The sequence below is a fragment of the Gigantopelta aegis genome, chromosome 5 (assembly GCF_016097555.1).
Source record: "Gigantopelta aegis isolate Gae_Host chromosome 5, Gae_host_genome, whole genome shotgun sequence".
Taxonomy (NCBI): domain Eukaryota; kingdom Metazoa; phylum Mollusca; class Gastropoda; order Neomphalida; family Peltospiridae; genus Gigantopelta; species Gigantopelta aegis.
In genome coordinates, this window is record NC_054703.1 from 6,475,061 (window position 1) to 6,498,288 (window position 23,228).

Here is a 23,228-nt window from a genome sequence, read left to right on the forward strand (position 1 = left end):
ATCTTACCGTTACAGCTAGCTCCACCCCATCCGAACGGACACGAAGAGCAGTGTCCGTCGTTCTTGTCACACACTTCCACCTTAAATTTACACTTACACTTGTGTTGACACTTGTCACCATAGCAGAAATTAGCACACCCTGTTTTAACGGGGGGAAATAAAAAAAAATGCAAATGAATATGTTTAGACTTTTTTCTCTGTCTCGTGTAAATGTATGGATCCCAAGATAATTAAAAGAAAAGAAATGAATTGGACACAGCAATTTTCCGTGCAACTGATATAATACGGACACAAATTAGACGTGTATGAAAGTTTGTTTTGTTTAGCAACACCACTAGAGCACATTGATTAATTAATCATTGGCTGATGGATGTCAAACACAGGTAATTCTGACTCGTAATCGTCAGGGGAAACCAGCTACACTTTTTCCTTATGCACTTTCCCAGACAGGAAGGCACATAACTCAATTTTTGATCAGTTGTGGTGCACTGGTTGGAACGGGGGGAAAACTCAGTTAAATGGGTCCACATACGTGGTTCGATCCTGTGACGCCAGGGACATACTTAAACTTAAAGGGACATACCCTAGTTTTTAAACACTAAGGCGTGTTTTTGACTATTAGAGCCGTTTTTGGTAACTGAAATCATACTTCATTTAGATTTTATTTTTTAGATTATCCATTTCCGTACATTAGAAGTGGTTTTGGTCATCCTGGTGTTTTTAATATCACAAAATGCATTTCTCATATTTTAAAAAACGCACGTGTGTCACTCAATTGTAACTTTATCCAAATCTGTTACAGGTTTGTAGATTAACTAAACTTGGTGTTAATTTTCACGGGTTGAAACTAGGCTGTGTCCCTTTAATATTGCACATATACATAAATATAAAATAAAAATAATACTAAATAAACACAAAAACTCACACATATACAGTGGCGGATCTAGATAATCCACTGGGGGGGAGGGGCAATGACAACTTTGGGGAGGTTTGGAGGGGGACCGTAAACAAAATTAAAATTAATATATAATAAAATATATAGATGTCGCAAAGTTAGTGGGGGTCGGGCTCCTGGTTCCCCCTAGATCCGCCTCTGATATATACACGAAAGAACCACTCACTGAAGAAAGCAGGGCCATATCCCGCCCACATGTTTATGAAGTAGTAACTATTACGCACTGATGTTCGAAATAAATCTGAACTTCAACATAAAGAAAAAGTAAAGTTTGTTTTATTTAACGACGCCACTAGAGCACATTGATTTTTTTATCTTATCATCGGCTATTGGAGGTCAAACATATGGTCATTCTCACACTGTTTTTTTTTTTAGAGGAAACCCGCTGTCGCCACATAGGCTACTCTTTTACGACAGGCAGCAAGGGATCTTTTATTTGCGCTTCCCACAGGCAGGATAGCACAAACCATGGCCTTTGTTGAACCAGTTATGGATCACTGGTCGGTGCAAGTGGTTTACACCTACCCATTGAGCCTTGCGGAGCACTCTCAAGGTTTGGAGTCGGTATCTGGATTAAAAATCCCATGCCTCGACTGGGATCCGAACCCAGAATCTACCAGCCTGTAGACCGATGTCCTAACAACGACGCCACCGAGGCCGGTTCATCATACAGAAGGGCGCGACGTAGCTCACTAGTACAGCGCTCGCCTGATGCGCGATCGATCTAGGATCGATCCCCGTCAGTGGGCCCATTGGGCAATTTCTCGTTCCAGCCAGTGCTCGTCACAACTGGTGTAACAAAGGCCGTGGTATAATTTAATCTTCTATTTTTTCTTCCTCTTTCTGATGTCACTGACTTAGGAGTGAGTTTGTTTACCAAACCCTCATTTTGGGCTGAACCTTTCATTGCCAATAATTGTTTTTTAAGGGGGTTTTCATCTTTGGAAGGTGTTGATTGAGGACCCGAGAGGTGCAAACTTTTCTTTAAAAAAACAAAAAGTATTCCCAGCCCCTTGTTTACAATTAAAACACATGCGAATGGTAAGACATGGATTGTGTACATAATAAAAATAATAAAACAACACAATACCGACTTCCACCTACCCATCCACCCTTTGTCTGTCTGTCGGTCTGTTATCTCTGTCTGTCTGTCTGTCTGTCTGTCTGTCTGTGTGTGTGTGTTTTCTCTCTCTCTCTCTCTCTCTCTCTCTCTCTCTCTCTCTCTCTCTCTCTCTCTCTCTCTCTCTCTCACACACACACACACACACACACACTTCATTCTATTAACGACGTACGTAAATATTTAAAATACGCAAAGGATATATTTAGAACATAATATATCTACATTATTAATACGTGGACTGCTGGGAACAAGAATATGCACAAAGAAAGTTACAACATTACGCCTGTTCAAAGAGAGAGTGATGCACTGCCCACTTGTGGGGTGCAAACTTTACACCCTCGAGCATTTTGAAATATTCAACAGCGTCCAAGATGGCTGACGAAACACACAACTGGCAATATTTAGAGTATTTTATCACCTATGACAAAACTGCTGATGTCTGTAGTGGTGTTTTAGGGATCAAGAAAATAATTTTGAACTACCACAAGCTGATTAAAGGGACATTCCTGACTTTGTTGCAATGCTATAAAGTTTCCGGCTAATAAAACCTTTTTTAATTGTTAGAATGACAATTTACTTACATTTCCTTGTCCAGAATATCCATATCTGTATATCCAATGTGTTTTTGGTCCCCCAAATGTTCGTAGTAGCTCAATATGCATTTTTGCCAAATATTTTTTCGTACGTATCAATTTATTTTTCCCTTCAACCGTCAAATAAAGTCTATTTTTAGACGGCGGATTCCCTTCGACTTGTCATGCATTTGAAGCGCATCACGTGACCTTTTTGTGACGTAGAGCACATGTAAATACCATGCTGCCTGGTCATTTCGTACCGTAGTCATTTCGTACCATTGCAAAAAGTCATTTCGTACCTTAGTTATTTCGTACCATTGTGAGAAGTCTTTCCATACCATAGTCATTTCATACCAGTATATAAAAAACGAATCGACCATAGCATAAAAGCAGTGTTTTTTTGTTTTGTTTTTTAAATTTACTTTGACAGTTTGAAAATCAGAACACATTATTGTGCAGCATATCGTTATTGATTTACCATAACACCTGTCAACTGTTATTTCCATTTTACCTGACAAGAGCCGTATTTGGTATGTACTACTAATGGCCAACTTCGATGTTTTCTGAAATTGGCTCCAATTGACCAAAGTGTGCTTTTTTCACATTCATAATTAATAAATATGCTAATAATAATAAATAAATAAATAAATATGAACAATTGTTTTCAGTTACCAGCTGAAATGGTCGAATATTACTTATTATTACTTAGAAATAAACAATAACAACCACTGAAAACATTGACTACCCTACCGATTACCAAATCATCCAATTGCTCATGTTTATTACTTATACACAATGACAATATGTTTCTTGTTTTTGCTGATCAGAAAAGCCCTTAAATTAACAACAAATTTGTTTCAGTGTATGGTACGAAATGACTTGATCTTTTTTTAGGGACAAAATTAAATATTTAATGATTTATAAAGTCAGTTGCAGGTGATGTTTGCATCTTATATACCTAATTAGATTGGGTACGATATGACTTTCAATTTTGCAGTGGTACGAAAGGACCAAATTAGGTACGAAATGACTATGGTACAAAAGAACCAAGCTAAGAAATGATTATGGTACGAAAGGACCAAGGTACGAAGTGACTAGCAACCGGCCGAAACGACCAGATACCCATAAAATTGCACCATCACAGTATTATGAGTATAATGCTTGGGTTGGGGCGACTAATGGACAAAGTTCCGATCTTTCCAACATCTGTAGATCTCTATAGCTATAAGTACAAGTGACCCTAACCCTAAATGCTAGAACGATCAGAAGGCTTGCCAAGCCGAAGGCAATAGAAAAGAGACAAGATCAAAAAGAAGAAAAAAAAGAACATTATTATGAAATCTTGGAATTGTTATCGGCATCATTTCTACTTGTTTCTTTTAAAATGCGTCCATTCGTATCGCTTAGTTTAACGAAAAAAATAATTGTAATACTACCGACTTGTAGGAAACAAATGGAAAGTCGTTGGTAATCAATGCAAAACGTCAATATTAAAAAAAAAAATAACATTAAAAACGTGCTTTCCATACGGTTCGTCCACTGGACAATTCGTCCACGGACGATTGGTCCACTCGATGACTGCATTTTTTTCATACATATTAATAGTTATTTCTTTGACATTGTAATCGTTTCTTAACATTATTTTGTGGTATACTATAACCAAAAAAGTAAAACAGAGTTAGAATTCAACATTAATATCCATTTTTTATTAACTGTTGGTATTCATTATCATGCCCCGAACGATTCGTCCAATGACGATTCGTCCACTCGCTCGTACATTATCTCGCATGTCACGATGTGGTAAATAGGTAATGCAAGCCTCCGCGTCGGAAGACTTTATTACACCCCCCCCCCCCCCCCCCCCCCATGTCATGTTCTCCTTCAATGGCGTACATTATATCCACTGTACCCTCCCTCGTCACATGTTATCCCCATATGCCTAATAACCTCGAAATAAAATAAAAACTCGTTGTCTTCAATTCCAATATAATTAAATGTACATTAAAAAACAATTCAACAAAACAACAAATGTCATTCAAATAAAGTGTGTTGTTTTAGACGCGACTTGATTCAACTTTCCGGATCTCGTTTCACGGACTGAGATTTTGTGTTTCCGTTGACTGGTGATCGCAATGAGTCAGTTTTGTCGGAATCGGATGAAAGGATCGGCGATCTCCGTAAACTCCCCCCCCCCCCCACCCCCCACCCCCACCCCCCAAAAAACAACAACAACAAAACAACAAAAACAAAACCGCGCACTTACTGAAATGTGCATCTGCTAGATCGGGGAACTTTCTCGGATTGAATCATTGCTAAAACTAGGTTCTAGAATCGAACTTTTTGTTGAACTTTGGAGTAATTATCTATCAACAATCGGAGAAGTTGGGCCATAACCCCTACCCACCCCCCTATGAAAATCTCAACGGATTTACACGATTTGGAAAAACGACCCTTAGAGACCCAGAAAAATCGGAAAATCCGGCATATGCCGGAAAACTTTCACCCATGGCAATGTACTGAGGAAATAAAAACCCAGTGGACGAATCGTCCGGAACTGATTTTTTGTAGTGGACGAATCGTCTCGAGTTCCTCAGTGGACGAATTTTCAGTGGACGAATCGTCCGTGGACAAATTGTCCAGTGGACGAATCGACTGCATCCCAAAAACGTGTACTCACCGAAGCCATGTTGAATATTGCATTGTGGGAAATTTGTGATCTCGTCATCACTGCGACCTCTGACCTTCACCTTTCCGCGAGGATTTCAAATAATCGTGTCATGGGGAATCCCGAAAGTATTGTTCTATGTAAGTATTTCAATTTCGCACTTTTCATTGATGTTTTTTTAGACAAATGTATTACAGGTGAGTTTACTAATCCATATTACTGTCTATTTTATTAGCTTTAAAGTCAGGAATGTCCCTTTAAGGCATTGCAGCACCGTTTAACTCCACGATGGCCTCCACTACAGTAGTCAAGACAAGGAAAGTGCAGTGCATCCCATTTTACATCAGCTTGGCAAATAGTTTGATGTTAGTAAGTGAGTTGTATGGGCCAAAGTGGTCCACGTTAACAACGTTTTGCTAATTGAGATATAGCATCAATGCTCAAGGGTGCAAAGTTTGCTCCCCTTGGATACCGAACTGCAAGGTTAATTGTCCTGGCAAACCGAATACGTACTGCCGTCGGTATATTTGTAATACAGGATGTATTAAACACAATTATACTGATAATTTCTGTTGCAAAACGTATGGATATGAGTGGAATTGACATTTGTGATATAGTGTTCAAACCTCATATTGATTTATTTAGAGGAATTCACCAGTTTAATTTTGGACAAAAACCACGTTTTAATGGGGAAGGTCTACAAGTTTGTAACTTTTACAAACATATTTTCACTTAATTGTTGTTGTAGCTACATAAAATAATATTCGTTTACAAAAGGTAATTATTAATTTCGTGAGTCTTTAAAAAAAAGCACAAAAAAGCGATATTTTAAAGTATTTAATGTTCTTTAAAACTGTTTAAAAATCGATAGTCATTTCCAGCTTGTATTTGTTATCAATTTTATTACCCCCCCCCCCCCACCCCACCCCACCCTCCAAAAACAAATAAATAATAATAATAATAATAATAATAATAATAATAAAAAAAATTCTAAGCAAAAATTATTATTACAATCATTTCTGATGAACCTGTTTGTGTCATTTTAGGAACACAGACTAGAAGAGCAGGCGACAAGACACATGGTCGAATTTGGGGAGGGTGGGTGTTCATTGCTGCGTATTATAATGGCACGAAATAATAATAAAATAATAACAATAACATCATTTTCATCTAAAGTTAGAATATTTTTTTATTATTATTTATATTGACATTTAAATAAAATGGAAGTCCGGAATTAAGATACTAACAAAAACACCATACGTAAGACTATTTGACAGCATACCAGATGCGTTCTCGGAATTTTGTCATCGTGGTAAACCCTGGTTGCCCATGAATGAATGAATGAATGAATGAATGAATGAATGTTTAATGACACCCCAGCACACAAATATACATCGGCTACTGGGTGTCAGAAAAGGTAAGTATATGGAAATATTATTTATATAATTATGTAAAAGCAGTGTAAAACCACAGTGTAAAGAGTTGTGGGGGAAAGTATAATACACTACACATATCAAGGTAAGTATATTTTTATAACTTTGTTTTGAGTTTTAAAAACTTTAAAATTAATTATGGGTGGAATTTAAAAGATTCGAAAACATTTCTCGTCCGCTTCAGATAGAGGATACTCCCCTCGTGTCTTGTGATATCATAATTTATCAGCACGAGTTGATAAAAGTATGAAAACCGACGCTTGCCGAGGAGTTTTATACTTTTATCAACGAGTGCTGATAACTTGTGATATTACAAGACACGAGGGGAGAGGAGGGGGTATTCCTTTTATCATTCATTATCATTATTTGTATTTGCGACAATTGTAAACAATGTCAGTAATGTGGGTGGCGTGACGTCACTAATGATAGGTTTAGCGCTGAAACATGCACAGTGACGTAACAAAATATTGTCTTGTGATTAAAATTTGACCAATCAAGATTATCAGAAGCGATATCTCCTAGGAGAATATCGCAAATTATAGTGTCAGCCTTTAATGGATGATAATATTTACACTCCACCACAATGTGGCGCACAGTCAGTGTACACTGACAATGTTCACACTGAGGAAGAGTGTCCTTCTTTAAAATAAATGACTGCGTCAAGTACCGTAAATTGTTGGATATAGGCCTGTCTTGAATAGAAGCCTGCCTCGATTAGAGGCCGGGTCCTAGAGCATCACGAGAAAATAGAGGCGTGCCTTGAACAGAAGCCTGCCTTCTACAAAGGCCAACCTCTGCTACCTCTGTAGCTTTGTCAGGTTAATGGTCGTATTATATTCCTCACTCACGTTGCCCAACGTCAAACGCAAACATAAACACATAGTGGGAGTAACAGGAAAGAAGAAGCTAGGTGTGCAAGCCTACATTAGAAGATGTTACAAGTTTGCATTAAAAAATTAAAAAAAAAATAGAAGCCTGCCTTGTACAGAGACCTGCCTTGAAAAGATTCCTGGTCTTGGAGCGACGTGAAAAACCCTCAGATGCCTGGCTTGTATTGAGACCTACCTTGAAAAGATTCCTGGTCTTGGAGCGACGTGAAAAAACCCTAAGATGCCTGGCTTGTATTGAGTCCTACTTTGAAAAGATTCCTGGTCTTGGAGCGACGTGAAAAACCCTCAGATGCCTGGCTTGTATTGAGACCTACCTTGAAAAGATTCCTGGTCTTGGAGCGACGTGAAAAACCCTCAGATGCCTGGCTTGTATTGAGACCTACCTTGAAAAGATTCCTGGTCTTGGAGCGACGTGAAAAACCCTCAGATGCCTGGCTTGTATTGAGACCTACCTTGAAAAGATTCGTGAAAAACCCTCAGATGCCTGGCTTGTATTGAGACCTACCTTGAAAAGAGGCCTGGTCTTGGAGCGATGTGACCCCCCCCCCCACACACACACACACACACACGCACATACCCCACCCACTTCCCTGCCTTGAAAAGATTTCTTGTCTTGGAGCGACGTGAAAACCCCCCAGAAGCCTGCCTTGTATAGATAGATACCTGCCTTGAAAAGAGGACGGGTCTTGGAGCGACGCAAAAAAAAAGAAAAAAGAAGTCTGTCTTGTATAGAGACCTGCCTTGAAAAGATTCCTGGTCTTGGAGCGACGCGGAAACCCCCCCCCCCCCCCCCCCAATAGAAGCCTAGACATCAATTCAAGGATTTACGGTATGTATGTTCGATGCGGGCACGGCACAAGACCACTTCATCTTTCCTGCACCACCTGTAGGATGACTGCCACTCCCAGGACTGGCTTGACATAACGAAGCTTGTTCGCAACTGAACCGTCCCAATCATCTTGCCAAATCAAAATGAATGCGTTAAATAGGTATGGCCGATGCAGGCACAGCACAAGACCACTTCATCCTTCCTGCACCGCCTGTAGCAAGACTGCCACTCTCCCAGGACTGGCTTGACAGAATGAAACTTGTTCGCGGCCGAATCGTCCCAATCATTTTGCCAAGTCGAAAATATATATTAGTTAATATGATATTTAAAATTGGTGTAGGGGACACCAACACCGACATGGATCAAAATCTGTCTTTCCATTGCCCTTAACGCCAATATGGCTGGGTAACCAACAAAATATAATATCTTAATTAGCAATGGATAAAAAGACACACTTTCATAGCACCATCCCAACTAATGGATGCTCCAATTCCATGTACTGTAGAGCTTGGAGACACGAAAGTGAGTCTGTAAAAAATAATGTATTTGGATGCACATGAATCCTTAATCTGTTCCAGAGTTTTAACAACTGCCCAAATTTCAGCAGTAAAGATTGATGCCGAATCGGGCAATGTCATGGACATTATTGTGTCTGATTGAAAAACCGTAGCAGAAGCCACATAAGTCCCATCCCGCGATCTGTCTGTGTAAACAGTGATGTATTCACGGTTTCCATGAAATGTTGTTTATAAATAACTGCATCTGTGCGATCTTTCTTTAAATGCACACAATCGAATACAATTTTTGGTGGTTTGATACACCAAGGTGGAAAAAAAAAATATATATATATATGACGGTGTTTCCAAAATGCCGGTTAAATCCATGTTGGAAACTGATAAAAAGCTTTTTAATGCGAAGACCAAATGATCGGATGGCATTCGGCTACGCATCAAATAACTTTATATAATTGTTATCAAAGACTGCATTATGTGCAGGATGTTTGGCATTGATTTAATCTTCAGCATACTGCAGAGAAAGCTTTGCACGTCTAGCATCCAAACTAGGTTCGTGTGCATCGACATTCAAGCTCTTCACGGGAAGGGGCGGGACGTAGCCCAGTGGTAAAGCGTTCGCTTGATGTGCGGTCAATCTGGGATCGATCCCCGTCGGTGGGCCCATTGGGTTATTTGTCGCTCCAGCCAGTGCACCACAACTGGTATATCAAAGGCCGTGGTATGAGCAATCCTGTCTGTGGGATGGTGCATATAAAAGATCCATTGCTGCTAATCGAAAAAGAGTAGCTCATGAAGTGGCGACAGCGGGTTTCCTCTCTTAATATCTGTGTGGTCCTTAACCATATGTCCGACGCCATATAACCGTAAAATAAAATGTGTTGAGTGCGTCGTTAAATAAAACAGTTCCTTTCTTCTTTCCACTGGAATGTCATGAAAGCACCAAGTCCCTAGTCTTGTGCTTATAAAACTTTTAGAGTCTAGACTCGAGACTCTAATAGAGTCTGAGACGTAAATGTCATGGCAACGCCATACAAATTGTATGCGTGTGACGTCATTAGAGTTTGAGTATGTGTATAGGATCTAGAATTTGCAAGTAAGACTTGCATGCTGATAGTCCAGTCAATCTAAGGTTAAAAAAGGCCTAACCTAGAACAAATTGCAACATAATTTATTTTTGTTGTAATTTATTCTCAAAGCGATCCTAGACAACATCTCAAAAATGTGCATTGGTGTAGGTGGGGGAAGTGACTTAATTTGTATAAATTGAACATGGCCGCACCAGGTATATTTGTCAACAGTATACACATGTATGTGTGCTGAAAGAAGATCTATTTAGTGAATAAAAACACTTTCAGGAAGAAAGTATGTATGACTTTTATCATTAAATAATATTAAGTCATTTTTGAGAATTATGTTCTCTAATTGTTTATCTCTATTATATATGCAATTGCATCCCCAGAAAGTGTGGTGAACATTAAAATATCCCATGATAACAAACAGAGTAGGGAGTTGATCGAGAAGATCTTGAACGTCCCTAGGGTAAACATTACAATTGTTTCGAGGGGTAAATAAACTGAACATAGAGTAATTGTCTTATGAGCCATGACTTTAACAGCCACATCTTGTACGTTTGTATTTAATGTGACTTTACTCTGGGGAATATTTTCATTTACAAGCACGGAAACGGCCCCAGACGCTCCATTTTCACTTTCATGATATTTATGGTAGAGATTAAATCCTCTAATGTTAAGACTGTCACTATCTTTCAGGAAGGTTCCCTGCATACTGCAAGAGGATTATACTTTTGAATTAGAAGCCGTAATTCATTAAACTTGGGCCTAAGCTAAGCCAACGACAGTTCCACTGGATGACTTTATTTTCCATCAAGTATGGGATTTATCTTTGGCTTTGCTGGTGGTCTTTGTGATCGGCATATCGTCATCACCAATATCAGCCAAAGTTTAATAAATATTGCTGATCGGGATCGAAAGTTGTACACTTTTTAGAGTCCCATCACAGTCAGAAAGCAGGGCTTCTAGAATTTTTATAAAATCCACTAGCCATGGGATCAGTGATTTTATATATTTACTAGCCACAATTAAAAATTCACTAGCCTTACTTTACTTTACGTTAATACAATTTTACTAAATTATAGTAATAATCAGATATATCACCTAAGCTTAAGGCTACTAACATTGGGGGTTGGGGTGGGGTCAGGCTATTCATACTGACAAAATAAACTTAACTGCAATATTTGACTTTTTTTTTACTAGCCGTCGGGCATGGCAATAGTAGTTATTTACTAGCCCAACACTGAATATCACTAGCCATGGGAGTGGGGCTACCATAATCTAGAAGCCTCGTCGGGCATGGCAATAGTAGTTATTTACCAGCCCAACATTGAATATCACTAGCCATGGGAGTGGGGCTACCATAATCTAGAAGCCCTGTCGGGCATGGCAATAGTAGTTATTTACTAGCCCAACACTGAATATCACTAGCCATGGGAGTGGGGCTGCCATAATCTAGAAGCCCTGTCTGCCATGGCAATAGTAGTTATTTACTAGCCCAACACTGAATATCACTAGCCATGGGAGTGGGGCTACCATAATCTAGAAGCCCTGTCTGCCATGGCAATAGTAGTTATTTACTAGCCCAACACTGAATATCACTAGCCATGGGAGTGGGGCTACCATAATCTAGAAGCCCTGTCTGCCATGGCAATAGTAGTTATTTACTAGCCCAACATTGAATATCACTAGCCATGGGAGTGGGGCTACCATAATCTAGAAGCCCTGTCTGCCATGGCAATAGTAGTTATTTACTAGCCCAACACTGAATATCACTAGCCATGGGAGTGGGGCTACCATAATCTAGAAGCCCTGTCTGCCATGGCAATAGTAGTTATTTACTAGCCCAACACTGAATATCACTAGCCATGGGAGTGGGGCTACCATAATCTAGAAGCCCTGTCTGCCATGGCAATAGTAGTTATTTACTAGCCCAACATTGAATATCACTAGCCATGGGAGTGGGGCTACCATAATCTAGAAGCCCTGTCTGCCATGGCAATAGTAGTTATTTACTAGCCCAACACTGAATATCACTAGCCATGGGAGTGGGGCTACCATAATCTAGAAGCCCTGTCTGCCATGGCAATAGTAGTTATTTACTAGCCCAACACTGAATATCACTAGCCATGGGAGTGGGGCTACCATAATCTAGAAGCCCTGTCTGCCATGGCAATAGTAGTTATTTACTAGCCCAACATTGAATATCACTAGCCATGGGAGTGGGGCTACCATAATCTAGAAGTCCTGCAGTAAGTGATTTAATTCTATCCATACTTTAGTTATTACAATTCATCAACCATGTCCCCACCCACCACGATTCATCAACCATGTCCCCACCCACCACGATTCATCATCCCATGTCCCCACCCACCACGATTCATCATCCATGTCCCCACCCACCACGATTCATCAACCATGTCCCCACCCACCACGATTCATCATCCCATGTCCCCACCCACCACGATTCATCAACCATGTCCCCACCCACCACGATTCATCATCCATGTCCCCACCCACCACAATTCATCAACCATGTCCCCACCCACCATGATTCATCAACCAATCACGATTCATCAACCATGTCCCCACCCAACACGAAGTCCGACAAGGGGACATTATGGTCTCCACGAGTACTCGAGTACTCGGGCACGGGCCGAGTGTAGCAAGACTCGAGTCCATTCACAGGACTCGGGGTACCCGTGCAAAAAAGAGCACTCTCATTTAATACTATTTTTACGTCATTTTGCCATATACTTACTTACGAGTACTCGTGGAGGCCCTAGGGGACATGGTGCTGCGGATAACCAGCAGACAGCTATGCCAATGATACATGGTTGATATACTTGGGCATTAAAAAAAACCCAAATAACCCAATTGTCCCGCCAACGCGCCGAGACAAGCCAAATGAATATGGTTAGTCAAGCAATGTTTGTCCTTGGAAATTTAAACAAAACAAAAGTCGTTTGCTCTCGAGCTTGGCGTGATCAGCCGATTGATCAGGTCGGACATTCCTGACCACCCGTCTATTTGAAATCCATGCCAAAGTGATGCACTGTCACAAGTCCCACCTGCAGGTATACCCCAACTCAACCACGAAGATCCCACAATCCATCTTCACAGGATGCACCTCACGGCAAACAAGATGGCCCTTAAAAGGGGAGTTGTACTGTATTAACCATTCTCATCGAGAATGTTTCACCCCTGCACCACAATTTGGTTACACTACAATACCTTTCTAAAAAAATCGAGCCACTCAAAAATGGCATGGGCAAGTCAAAGTGATGAAGAACTGATGGTCACCTTTTAAGATTCTGTGAGTATGGGCTGATGTTTAAACCCCAGACATTTAAGCTGTTTCAGAGGAAAGTAGAATTCCTTGGTAGCGTAATTAGCTATAGTGCAGTGGCCATGGAAAGGGGTCGGGTATAAGGGGTTTGTGTAAAAGGGAGGACCATTTTTCGACATTTTTTAAATGAAATAACCCATTATTTGTCTTCATGTTCCTAAATCTGGGTAATATATTCACCTCAAAAATAGTATAACCCACTCAAAAAAACACAAAACACACACACACACACACACACACACACACACACACACACACACACACACTAAAAAAAGCACAAAAAGAAAGAAACAGAAAAACAGCAAAGCGTTTGACACCAAAAACACATTCCTAGCTGGTATAGTCACTGAGTTATGAATGTTTCATTCAGGAAGGGGGCGGGACATGACCCAGTGGTACAGCGCTCGCTCGATGCGCGGTCGGTGGGCCCATTGGGCTATTTCTCGCTCCAGCCAGTGCACCACGACTGGTATATTAAAGGTCGGGGTATGTGTTATCCTGTCTGTGGGAGGGCGCATATAAACGATCCCTTGCTGCTAATCGAAAAGAGTAGCCCATGAAGTGCCGACAGCGGGTTTTCTCTCTCAATATCTGTGGTCCTTAACCATATGTCTGACGCCATATAACCGTAAATAAAATGTGTTGAGTGCGTCGTAAAATAAAACATTTCCTTCATTCAGGAACATACGTCATCTTGAAAAAAATGGGTGCTGTTTATTTTTTCGCACGTTTTCGCACGTTTTCGCATGTTTTCGTCACAATGAAATGTAAAACAACTATTTAACATCCTCACTATGAAGACATGTAATTCCACTTACATTAACAGTCTCGGTGGCGCAGTGGTTTAGCTGGTAGGTACAGGGTTCGCAGCCCGGTACCTGTAAAAGGAACGCAGGTCCGTAGAAACAGTAGTCCTATCGGACCTCCATAGCTTGGGAACCATAGTCCTACCCGGACTTTCATTCCTGGTTTATTTTTAAGTTGTTTTTATCCTAGGACTTGTATTCCTACCGGACTTAAATTCCTTCTACAGCAGTGACAGAAATACTAGTCCGGCAAATTAGATGTCCGTTTATTATACTCTGCAATTTGCACGAGCTGCCAGAAAGACACGAGAAAAAAAGTGAGGTTTTGGCAGCTTTCCCTCGTAGTGTGATGGATAAGTGTACCAGTTTCTTAAGATTATTGTGGGTTCGAAACTCCATGTCAAAAATATTTTTTAAGTTTGAGTATCAACTTAATTATTTTTTTTACGTCATAGACTTGTGGATCAGACACCTGAGTGAATTTTTGTAGTCGTCTTAGATTTTTGTTAGCATACTGAAGTAGGACGAATATCTTGCTTTTTTCAAAAATATATAATGCAACTACAGATATAAAGTAGGCTATATTGTCTATGTGTTCAGCACGAAGAAATATACCCCCCCCCCCCCCCCTTATGTAGCCCAAAATTGTTTAAAAAATATATACATATGAAAACTGGTAACAAAAAAAACTTTGGTGAAAAACAAAAGACAATTCCTATATACACCAACATAATTTTTAATAATATGTCTATATTTTGACGGTAAGTCACAATCTGATTAATTGTGATTTTCTTAATTTTTGTCCGATCGGACTTCCATTCCTCGGAATCCTAGTCTGTGGGACCTGTATCCCTAGGAATTTAAGTCTGTGGGACGTGCATTCCGAGGAATGGAAGTCCGTGGGACTTTTATTCCTGGTACTCCTTGTCCACAGGACTTTCAATCCTAGTAGTCCTAGTCCTCTGGAATGTATTTCCGATAGTTCGTTTATTACATATATATGATTCCTGAAAATCCCTGAAATAAAACTTTAAAAACTGAACTTAGTTCTAGTAGTTAGTACTTATAACTAGTACTATAATGACCAGTTACTACAATATAAAATAACAGGAATAATAAGCATGGAAATTTGACTTTTATTGATGAACAATTAAAACAATTATAACCGACTGCCTAATGGCAGTTTTGACCATAAAAAGCATAAGATATGAGTTGACATTATGATAATTGTTCAGGGGTTACTGTTTTGTTTTAGTCGGTGTAGTAGCCCACTGCCTACTAAAACCCACTCTTAGTCATTGATATTTCTATTAATTGATAAACATTAATGAAAACCATTTAACATATTTTTTTATCGATGGTATGGTTTGTTGGAACTAAGATATCATAGAGGCTAGAGTCTGATATGTCATATGTTAGAGCAAATTAATTTTTGAAAATGAGCAAAATTGACAAAGCAGGCACATGTTCAGTAAGCTATGCAGGGGAGAGGTCTAGACATTTGTTTTGAAGAGGGGTGTTTAGAACACGCCACCCCACCCCACACCCTATGTACACGCGCCTGCAACATTATTGACAAAAAGGTACAAACTTAAAATTATATAATAAGATAATGTATATAACGCAAATATCACAATTTTACAGGTAAATTATTATTATTATTATTATTATTATTATTATTATTATCAAATACTAGTATATAATGTCTAACAGATAATTGTGTTGGTATATCATAGGGCATAAACCAAAACGGAAACTGTTTTTCGTTTTGTTTACATTTATAATTTAATTTTTATGTGTACGACCGGACTTAAATTTTGATTGGCCAGGAATGCAAGTCCGGCCCGGACTTGATATCCTGGCAGTCAGACCAGTATTTGTAAGGAACGTAAGTCCTAGGACATGCATTCCTAGGTATATTAGACCTAGGACCTGCATTCCTAGGAGATTAAGTCCGGTCAGACAACTGTTCCTACGGACTTGCATTCCTAGGTATATTAGACCTAGGACCTGCATTCCTAGGAGATTAAGTCCGGTCAGACAACTGTTCCTACGGACTTGCATTCCTAGGTATATTAGACCTAGGACCTGCATTCCTAGGAGATTAAGTCCGGTCAGACAACTGTTCCTACGGACTTGCATTCCTAGGTATATTAGACCTAGGACCTGCATTCCTAGGAGATTAAGTCCGGGCAGACAACTGTTCCTACGGACTTGCATTCCTAGGTATATTAGACCTAGGACCTGCATTCCTAGGAGATTAAGTCCGGGCAGACAACTGTTCCTACGGACTTGCATTCCTAGGTATATTAGACCTAGGACCTGCATTCCTAGGAGATTAAGTCCGGGCAGACAACTGTTCCTACGGACTTGCATTCCTAGGTATATTAGACCTAGGACCTGCATTCCTAGGAGATTAAGTCCGGTCAGACAACTGTTCCTACGGACTTGCATTCCTAGGTATATTAGACCTAGGACCTGCATTCCTAGGAGATTAAGTCCGGTCAGACAACTGTTCCTACGGACTTGCATTCCTAGGTATATTAGACCTAGGACCTGCATTCCTAGGAGATTAAGTCCGGTCAGACAACTGTTCCTACGGACTTGCATTCCTAGGTATATTAGACCTAGGACCTGCATTCCTAGGAGATTAAGTCCGGGCAGACAACTGTTCCTACGGACTTGCATTCCTAGGTATATTAGACCTAGGACCTGCATTCCTAGGAGATTAAGTCCGGGCAGACAACTGTTCCTACGGACTTGCATTCCTAGGTATATTAGACCTAGGACCTGCATTCCTAGGAGATTAAGTCCGGGCAGACAACTGTTCCTACGGACTTGCATTCCTAGGTATATTAGACCTAGGACCTGCATTCCTAGGAGATTAAGTCCGGGCAGACAACTGTTCCTACGGACTTGCATTCCTAGGTATATTAGACCTAGGACCTGCATTCCTAGGAGATTAAGTCCGGTCAGACAACTGTTCCTACGGACTTGCATTCCGTTTACCCCGGCTCCAACCCAGAGCAAGATTTTAAGAACACAGTGGGTAAGTGTAAGGCCACTACACCCTCGTCTCTCTCACTAACCATTAAACAAGTAGCCCACTGTCCTGGACAGACATCCCAGAGAGCTGAGGTGTGTGCCCAGGACAGCGTGCTTGAACCTTAATTTGATATACGCACGAAACTAAGTTGAAATGAAAAGAAAATGACTCACATTTTATTGTGTAAATTCAAACTAAGGTCTTACATTGACAAGCTTTTCCCATAAACTGCTTATAACAGCCAGAATAACACGTTCCTATCTTCAAATCGCACGTTTCTTCTGGGTCTTTACAGTTACATCTCATCTTGCAGTCAGAGCCGTACGTTTGGCCAGAACATGGTACTTCAATGAAAACAAAAAAAAACAGCAACAACATAAAATTGGCATATGTTTATCAGCCCCCCCCCCCCCCCCCCCGTCCCGAAAAAAATCCGGAAAGCATTATAGAAACTTAAAGAAAATTCTCTTCTTAACTGTTTAAGGAGTTTTAGACTTTAACTACTCAGTTGCCCCGCCCCCCCCCCCCCCCAAAAAAAAAAAAAAAACACAAAAACCACACACAAAAAACACAAAAACAATCCTAGCTACGGCCCTGTTTATACCCTCCTCCTCAAGAGTATAGAAATATTCTCAGGTAGGCATTGTGTTAATAACACTTCAATGTTCTATGCCCAGATAGGACTATATAACCCAGACACAGAAGACGAACTGTTTATCAAGTAATATTGCATGAGTACCGTCAACGCATCGTAAATAAAACTGGAAAAGGATCAAATAATGTATCCTATAACTTACACATAATATCCATAGAGGATTCCTCACGAGTATTTTTAATATGGAAAATATCAACCAAGTCTATGTTAATCGGTATTTGTCGAGCTTCTGCCGAGACAAAGACCGATTAATTAGACGAGATTGATATTTTACATATTAAAAAAAAAAAACACGAGTAGAGAATTCTATTTATCCAATAACACTTCTAAAATAACATTTTAATTCAGTTTTCAGTAAATCATAGTACTAAAGTCGCCGCTATCGGTAATATGACGTCATCACGATTAGCACAAATTAGTTCGAAGGCACGCATTTTAACTAAATCTTTGAAAATGTTACTCTCAGGTACACATCTTATTGGCTTGTAAGCAAATGACCCATCCACAGCAACACATTACCTAGAGACCTTGCAAATTTGCATACCATTACGAACCGGGTTAATACACTAAAATTATCACATGGGTTTATGACATAGATATCATAGGTAAGTTATAGGATAAATAGAGATTATTATACGAGCTTGTGTGTCGTACTGATTTTACGAAACGAGTGTCAGAATTATTGTATTACCCGCTCGAGCGAGAGCGAGGGTAATACATGAATCCTGACACGAGTTTCGTAAACATCAGTACGATTCACAAGCGAGTGCAAGCTTCACAAAATCACGTCATTCGCTGTGCGCGAGTGTAATAATTTCTTTATTATTATGTCCACATTATTCCAAATATTATTTTCATGAATAACAAGCTAGGACCATATCAAAACGTTTCAAACGTAACTAAAAAGAGACCACAAAACGACGTCATTTTCCGAAATTTTGATAAGTCGCTTCACAAAATTACACCATTCGCTGTGCACGTGAAATCATTATGACACACGTGGGTCATACTGGTTATATTTCCCTGAATATCTTGAACTGTGTGTCTTATGATATTACAAGTCACGAGGGGGGTATTCTTTCTATCATCCATTATCATTCTTTTCATTTACGACAGCTGTAAACAATGTCAGTAATGTGGGTTGAATGTCAGCGGTAGACTCGTTAACTAGCAGAACGGGAGTGGCGTGACGTCACTAATGGTAGGTTTAGCGCTGAAACAAACACAGTGACGTAAGAAAACATTATCTTGTGATAAAAATTCGACCAATCAAGATTATAGTGCCAGCGATATGTCCTACAGAAGCCTTTAATGGATTATAAATGTCATTATTACCCCAGCGGTCATATTTTCCATAGTGTCTCAGTGAGAAATATTCTGCATTGGAGTAACGTACATAGAGAACACTACATGAGTTTCCATTTGATATCATTTATCTTACAACCAGTTATTTAAAAACTAAATCTTACGCTCGTTGGATACGTTTTTAAACAACGAGATGTAAGATAAATGGTATCAAACGGACACGAATGTAGTATTATATTTCTTACATACCTCGAAACAATGAAAATGTAAACAATATAATGAACTAAATTACGTTGTTACAGAACTGGGTCATGACGTATGGATACTTGGATTTAAGCATACATACCACGTCATAACCAAATCACTACTGTGCTAACATATCCGTTTTCTTTTTAAAAAAAATAGAGCACTCTAAAACATTTACCAACCACTCGGAAAATGAAATTGACGAAAAGTGAGCGTTTTAATGTGGCGAAGGAAGCATTGTAATAATACAGCTAATTTTGAATTTGAATGACGTCGATATTCCAATGACGTCACTTTACATCTCCTTACAATAACACTACACTGGGTCATGACCTCTCAGAAACGATCTCCATACGTTGTATACGATTTTAATACACAACAGTGATCTCCTACACGGGTGTGTAAGAAGGTGCTATTGGACGATTTGACGCTTACAAACCAATGACCTTGTCGGTACTAAATATGACGTCATCATGATTTGGCAAACACAAAATGACGTCATGTAGTTTAAAGAGTTTCCGTTCACGACTCTGTTTTCAGTGTAAAATTTATAACAAAATGTCATTTTAATGCAATTCATTATAGATTTTTAGCAGAATGAAGATAATATTTGTTTTTGAAAATTATCTGTGAACGTGAATACAATACAAAGTTATAGCAATACTCAGAACAGTGTGTAGGCTAAATTGGTTTACATCGTTTCTATACATGTGCGTGCATGTGTGTTGAAAATAAAGGCGTTTAGAGAAGAAGAAAAAATAGCTGAGGTAATAAATAGAATAACAAACTCGGTACCAGTTATTGTCAAATTTATGTCCCTCATGAAATAATTTTCGTTTGGCAACTGAACATTATTTCACTCGGTACATAAGTTTGATAATAACTGGTAACTATATAGAGCAGGGTGCGAAATAAGCGATATCGAGCCTTCGGCTCGGGGTAAAAGAGCATACAGAGGGTACATAAAAAGCCATATACCCCGAGAGATGCTTCGACAACGAATTTATCTTGCCGACATGTTAAACCATATAGACAAATAATCAAAATAACGCCAGATTTTCATTTCAACCTATTTCCATGCTTATATCCAACTAAGGTTCAAGCAGCCTATTTTGGGCACACACCTCAGCTATCTGGTATGTCTGTCAAGGACAGTGGGTTAGTTGTTAGTTCGTTAGTAGTTAGTGAGAGAGAAGAGGGTGTAGTGGCCTTACACCTACCCATTAAGCCCTTAAGAACTCACTCTGGGTTGGAGCCGGTACCGGGCTGCGAACCCTGTACCTACCAGCCTGTAGTTCGATGGCTTAACCACTGCGCCACCGAGGCCGGTATAACGCCAGACAATAATTGTTAACAATTTATTAACGGAGCCGTACCACGCGGACGCGAACGAAACCACTTGCCAGTGACGAAAAATACTTCCATCGATAAACGAGTTTTTAACTTCAAATGTTTATAATACGAAATTGTCTGCATGCTTCAATTTCAACGGCAGAGTGCGTTGCAAATTGTTTGACAGCCATGTTCTGTTTACATTGGTAGCAGACGACTGTTGCTAATCGCGCATTAATACAATAACACCACGACCGTAATTGGGTGGCCGAGTTCAACATTGCAGCTTTTAAAAGTATTGAAATAATGTATTTTATAGTAAAAATAAAATTAATTATGTATACTTGATTGATTATCAATGTTATTTATAATCTAATCATTGCTTTAGCATTAACTGGGGTGACTGGAAACTGTTGAAATTACAGACGGGGTATAAGAGAATGTGGCTCCGCCCACAGGGGTATAAGGGATTTGTCCAACGGCAAACAACCAATGAGATTAAAGAATTTTACATGAAGGCGAGATAACAAAATTTGGACCTTTTTAGTCTAGAAAATAATTAATCGTTCTGCTTAGAATATGTATTGTAACACAAAGAAACATCTTTTAAAATAATAATCTGGAATATTATTCATCAAATACAGTACCCTATTTTTTTCGTATTATATATATTTATTTTATTTTATTTATTTATTTATTTATTTTATTTATTTTGGAGGGGTGGGGGGGAGGGGCATGTAGCAGGAAACAATTTTTTTGTTGACTTGGCCTTTGTTGTAATATGACTGTTATAATCATCTACATTATTATTATTATTATTATTATTATTATTATTTTTATTATTATCATTTTTCTCACCATACTACTAAATGTACAAGTCATGCACTTCTTGTATTTGACTTATATTCTAATTAATATTTTGTATTGGGACACGTCTAGTACAGGAGTAAATCCTCAAATTCGGGGGAAAATGTGAAGGAAATATTCTGGCAAACTGTGCTAACCTGAGACCTTTTTTAACATGTATATACATCATTCTACCAGTAAAAATACTTAAGCGCAGCTCTGTCACATTTTACAAAAACACCAAATCGACAACGTACACGCGCGAAAACACATACTCCTTCGTTGACAATTACGCGACCTGTTCTTTCCGAGAATAATATCACACAATCACAAACGTCCTCTGAAATCCACACACAATAACACTTAAAACACTTTATCGCTTAAAAGTCAGTGTTCACATTCACTTTTTACTAATTAACCTTTAATTAAAATTTATAAAACCTAAATCATTATAATGAATCGGAGATTTGACGAAAAAAACCGAATGTAACTTTCTAAGGGAATTCCCTTATTTGTGTATTGATACAGTTGTAAATCATTGTGGAATAGAGTTCGATTGGGTTTTTTAATATAGTTCTGTATAATGGCAATATTAATGCATTTGGAATTATAAAAATTGAACGTTATATTTTGACGGGCTAACGCGCTACACCATTCATACAGTGTGTAAAACGGTTTTGGTGTTTATCATCGCATGAACGTCAAAAATATAACGTTTAATTCTTAAATGCAATGTGACAGTTGTACATCGATAAATTCATTTAAAAAAATGATACATTCATTTTAAAAAATGACAAACAGATTTTATATAATAACAAAGACAGGAGTTTGTGCAGAGGGTGGGTTTACGACAGTCGAACCCTCCCCTTGATCAAGCAAATGTTGTCTTTTTTCAATACTTTTGCGGTGAAGCGTGTCTTAACCCTCATAAATTTCACTAGCCAGAGTTTAGTCCCCACCCTTTTATAAAATGTATGCGCAAGCGAATGGACACACATGGGCGTAGCGTGATCTGTACCTCGGGGGGGGGGGGGGGGGGGGGGGGGGTTCAAGTATGAACCAAGTAGACCTTTATCTATTTTGTTTTTGCACCACCCGAAACTCCATATTTATAAACACACACACACACACACACACACACACACACACACACACACACACACACACACACACACACCAGCCTACGCTCCTGCTTTATCGAAGGTTAACATTGAGGGGTTTTTCGACGTCGGCCAATCAGAAGTGAGGAAATCGTATAAACGCGGAAATTTGGTAAAATTATATTGTGTCACTTTAAAATAAATAGTCTTACCTGTACAATTGACCGCAGTATAACCTTCTGGACAACCAGATACACAGGCTCCGGTAACCTTGTTACACAATTCCGCTTGGTCCTTACAACGACAATCGTATTGACAATTCTCTCCATACATATGATTGTCACACCTTTCTGTGAATAATAATAATAATAATAATAATAATAAATATACATAACTTCACATACGTTGTTTTCGCTTCCTATTTATTGCACGAGTTTATTTTGCGCAAGAATATATACCACGAGACCGCGTAGCGGTCGAGTGATATG

At 39.2% G+C, this 23,228-nt stretch overlaps 1 protein-coding gene across 1 annotated transcript in view; it reads right to left on the reverse strand.

Annotated features, from left to right (window-relative positions):
- LOC121373695 (multiple epidermal growth factor-like domains protein 10) overlaps nucleotides 1-23,228 on the reverse strand; it is a 51,218-nt gene that overhangs the window by 18,077 nt on the left and 9,913 nt on the right. Inside the window, exons 2-4 of the mRNA XM_041500423.1 lie at nucleotides 22,953-23,090; nucleotides 17,463-17,603; nucleotides 8-139 (exon numbers count right to left, since the gene is read on the reverse strand). Of these exons, the coding sequence (XP_041356357.1) occupies nucleotides 8-139; nucleotides 17,463-17,603; nucleotides 22,953-23,073 (394 nt within the window). The 5' untranslated portion in view covers nucleotides 23,074-23,090. The remainder of the gene's footprint in view (nucleotides 1-7; nucleotides 140-17,462; nucleotides 17,604-22,952; nucleotides 23,091-23,228) is intronic.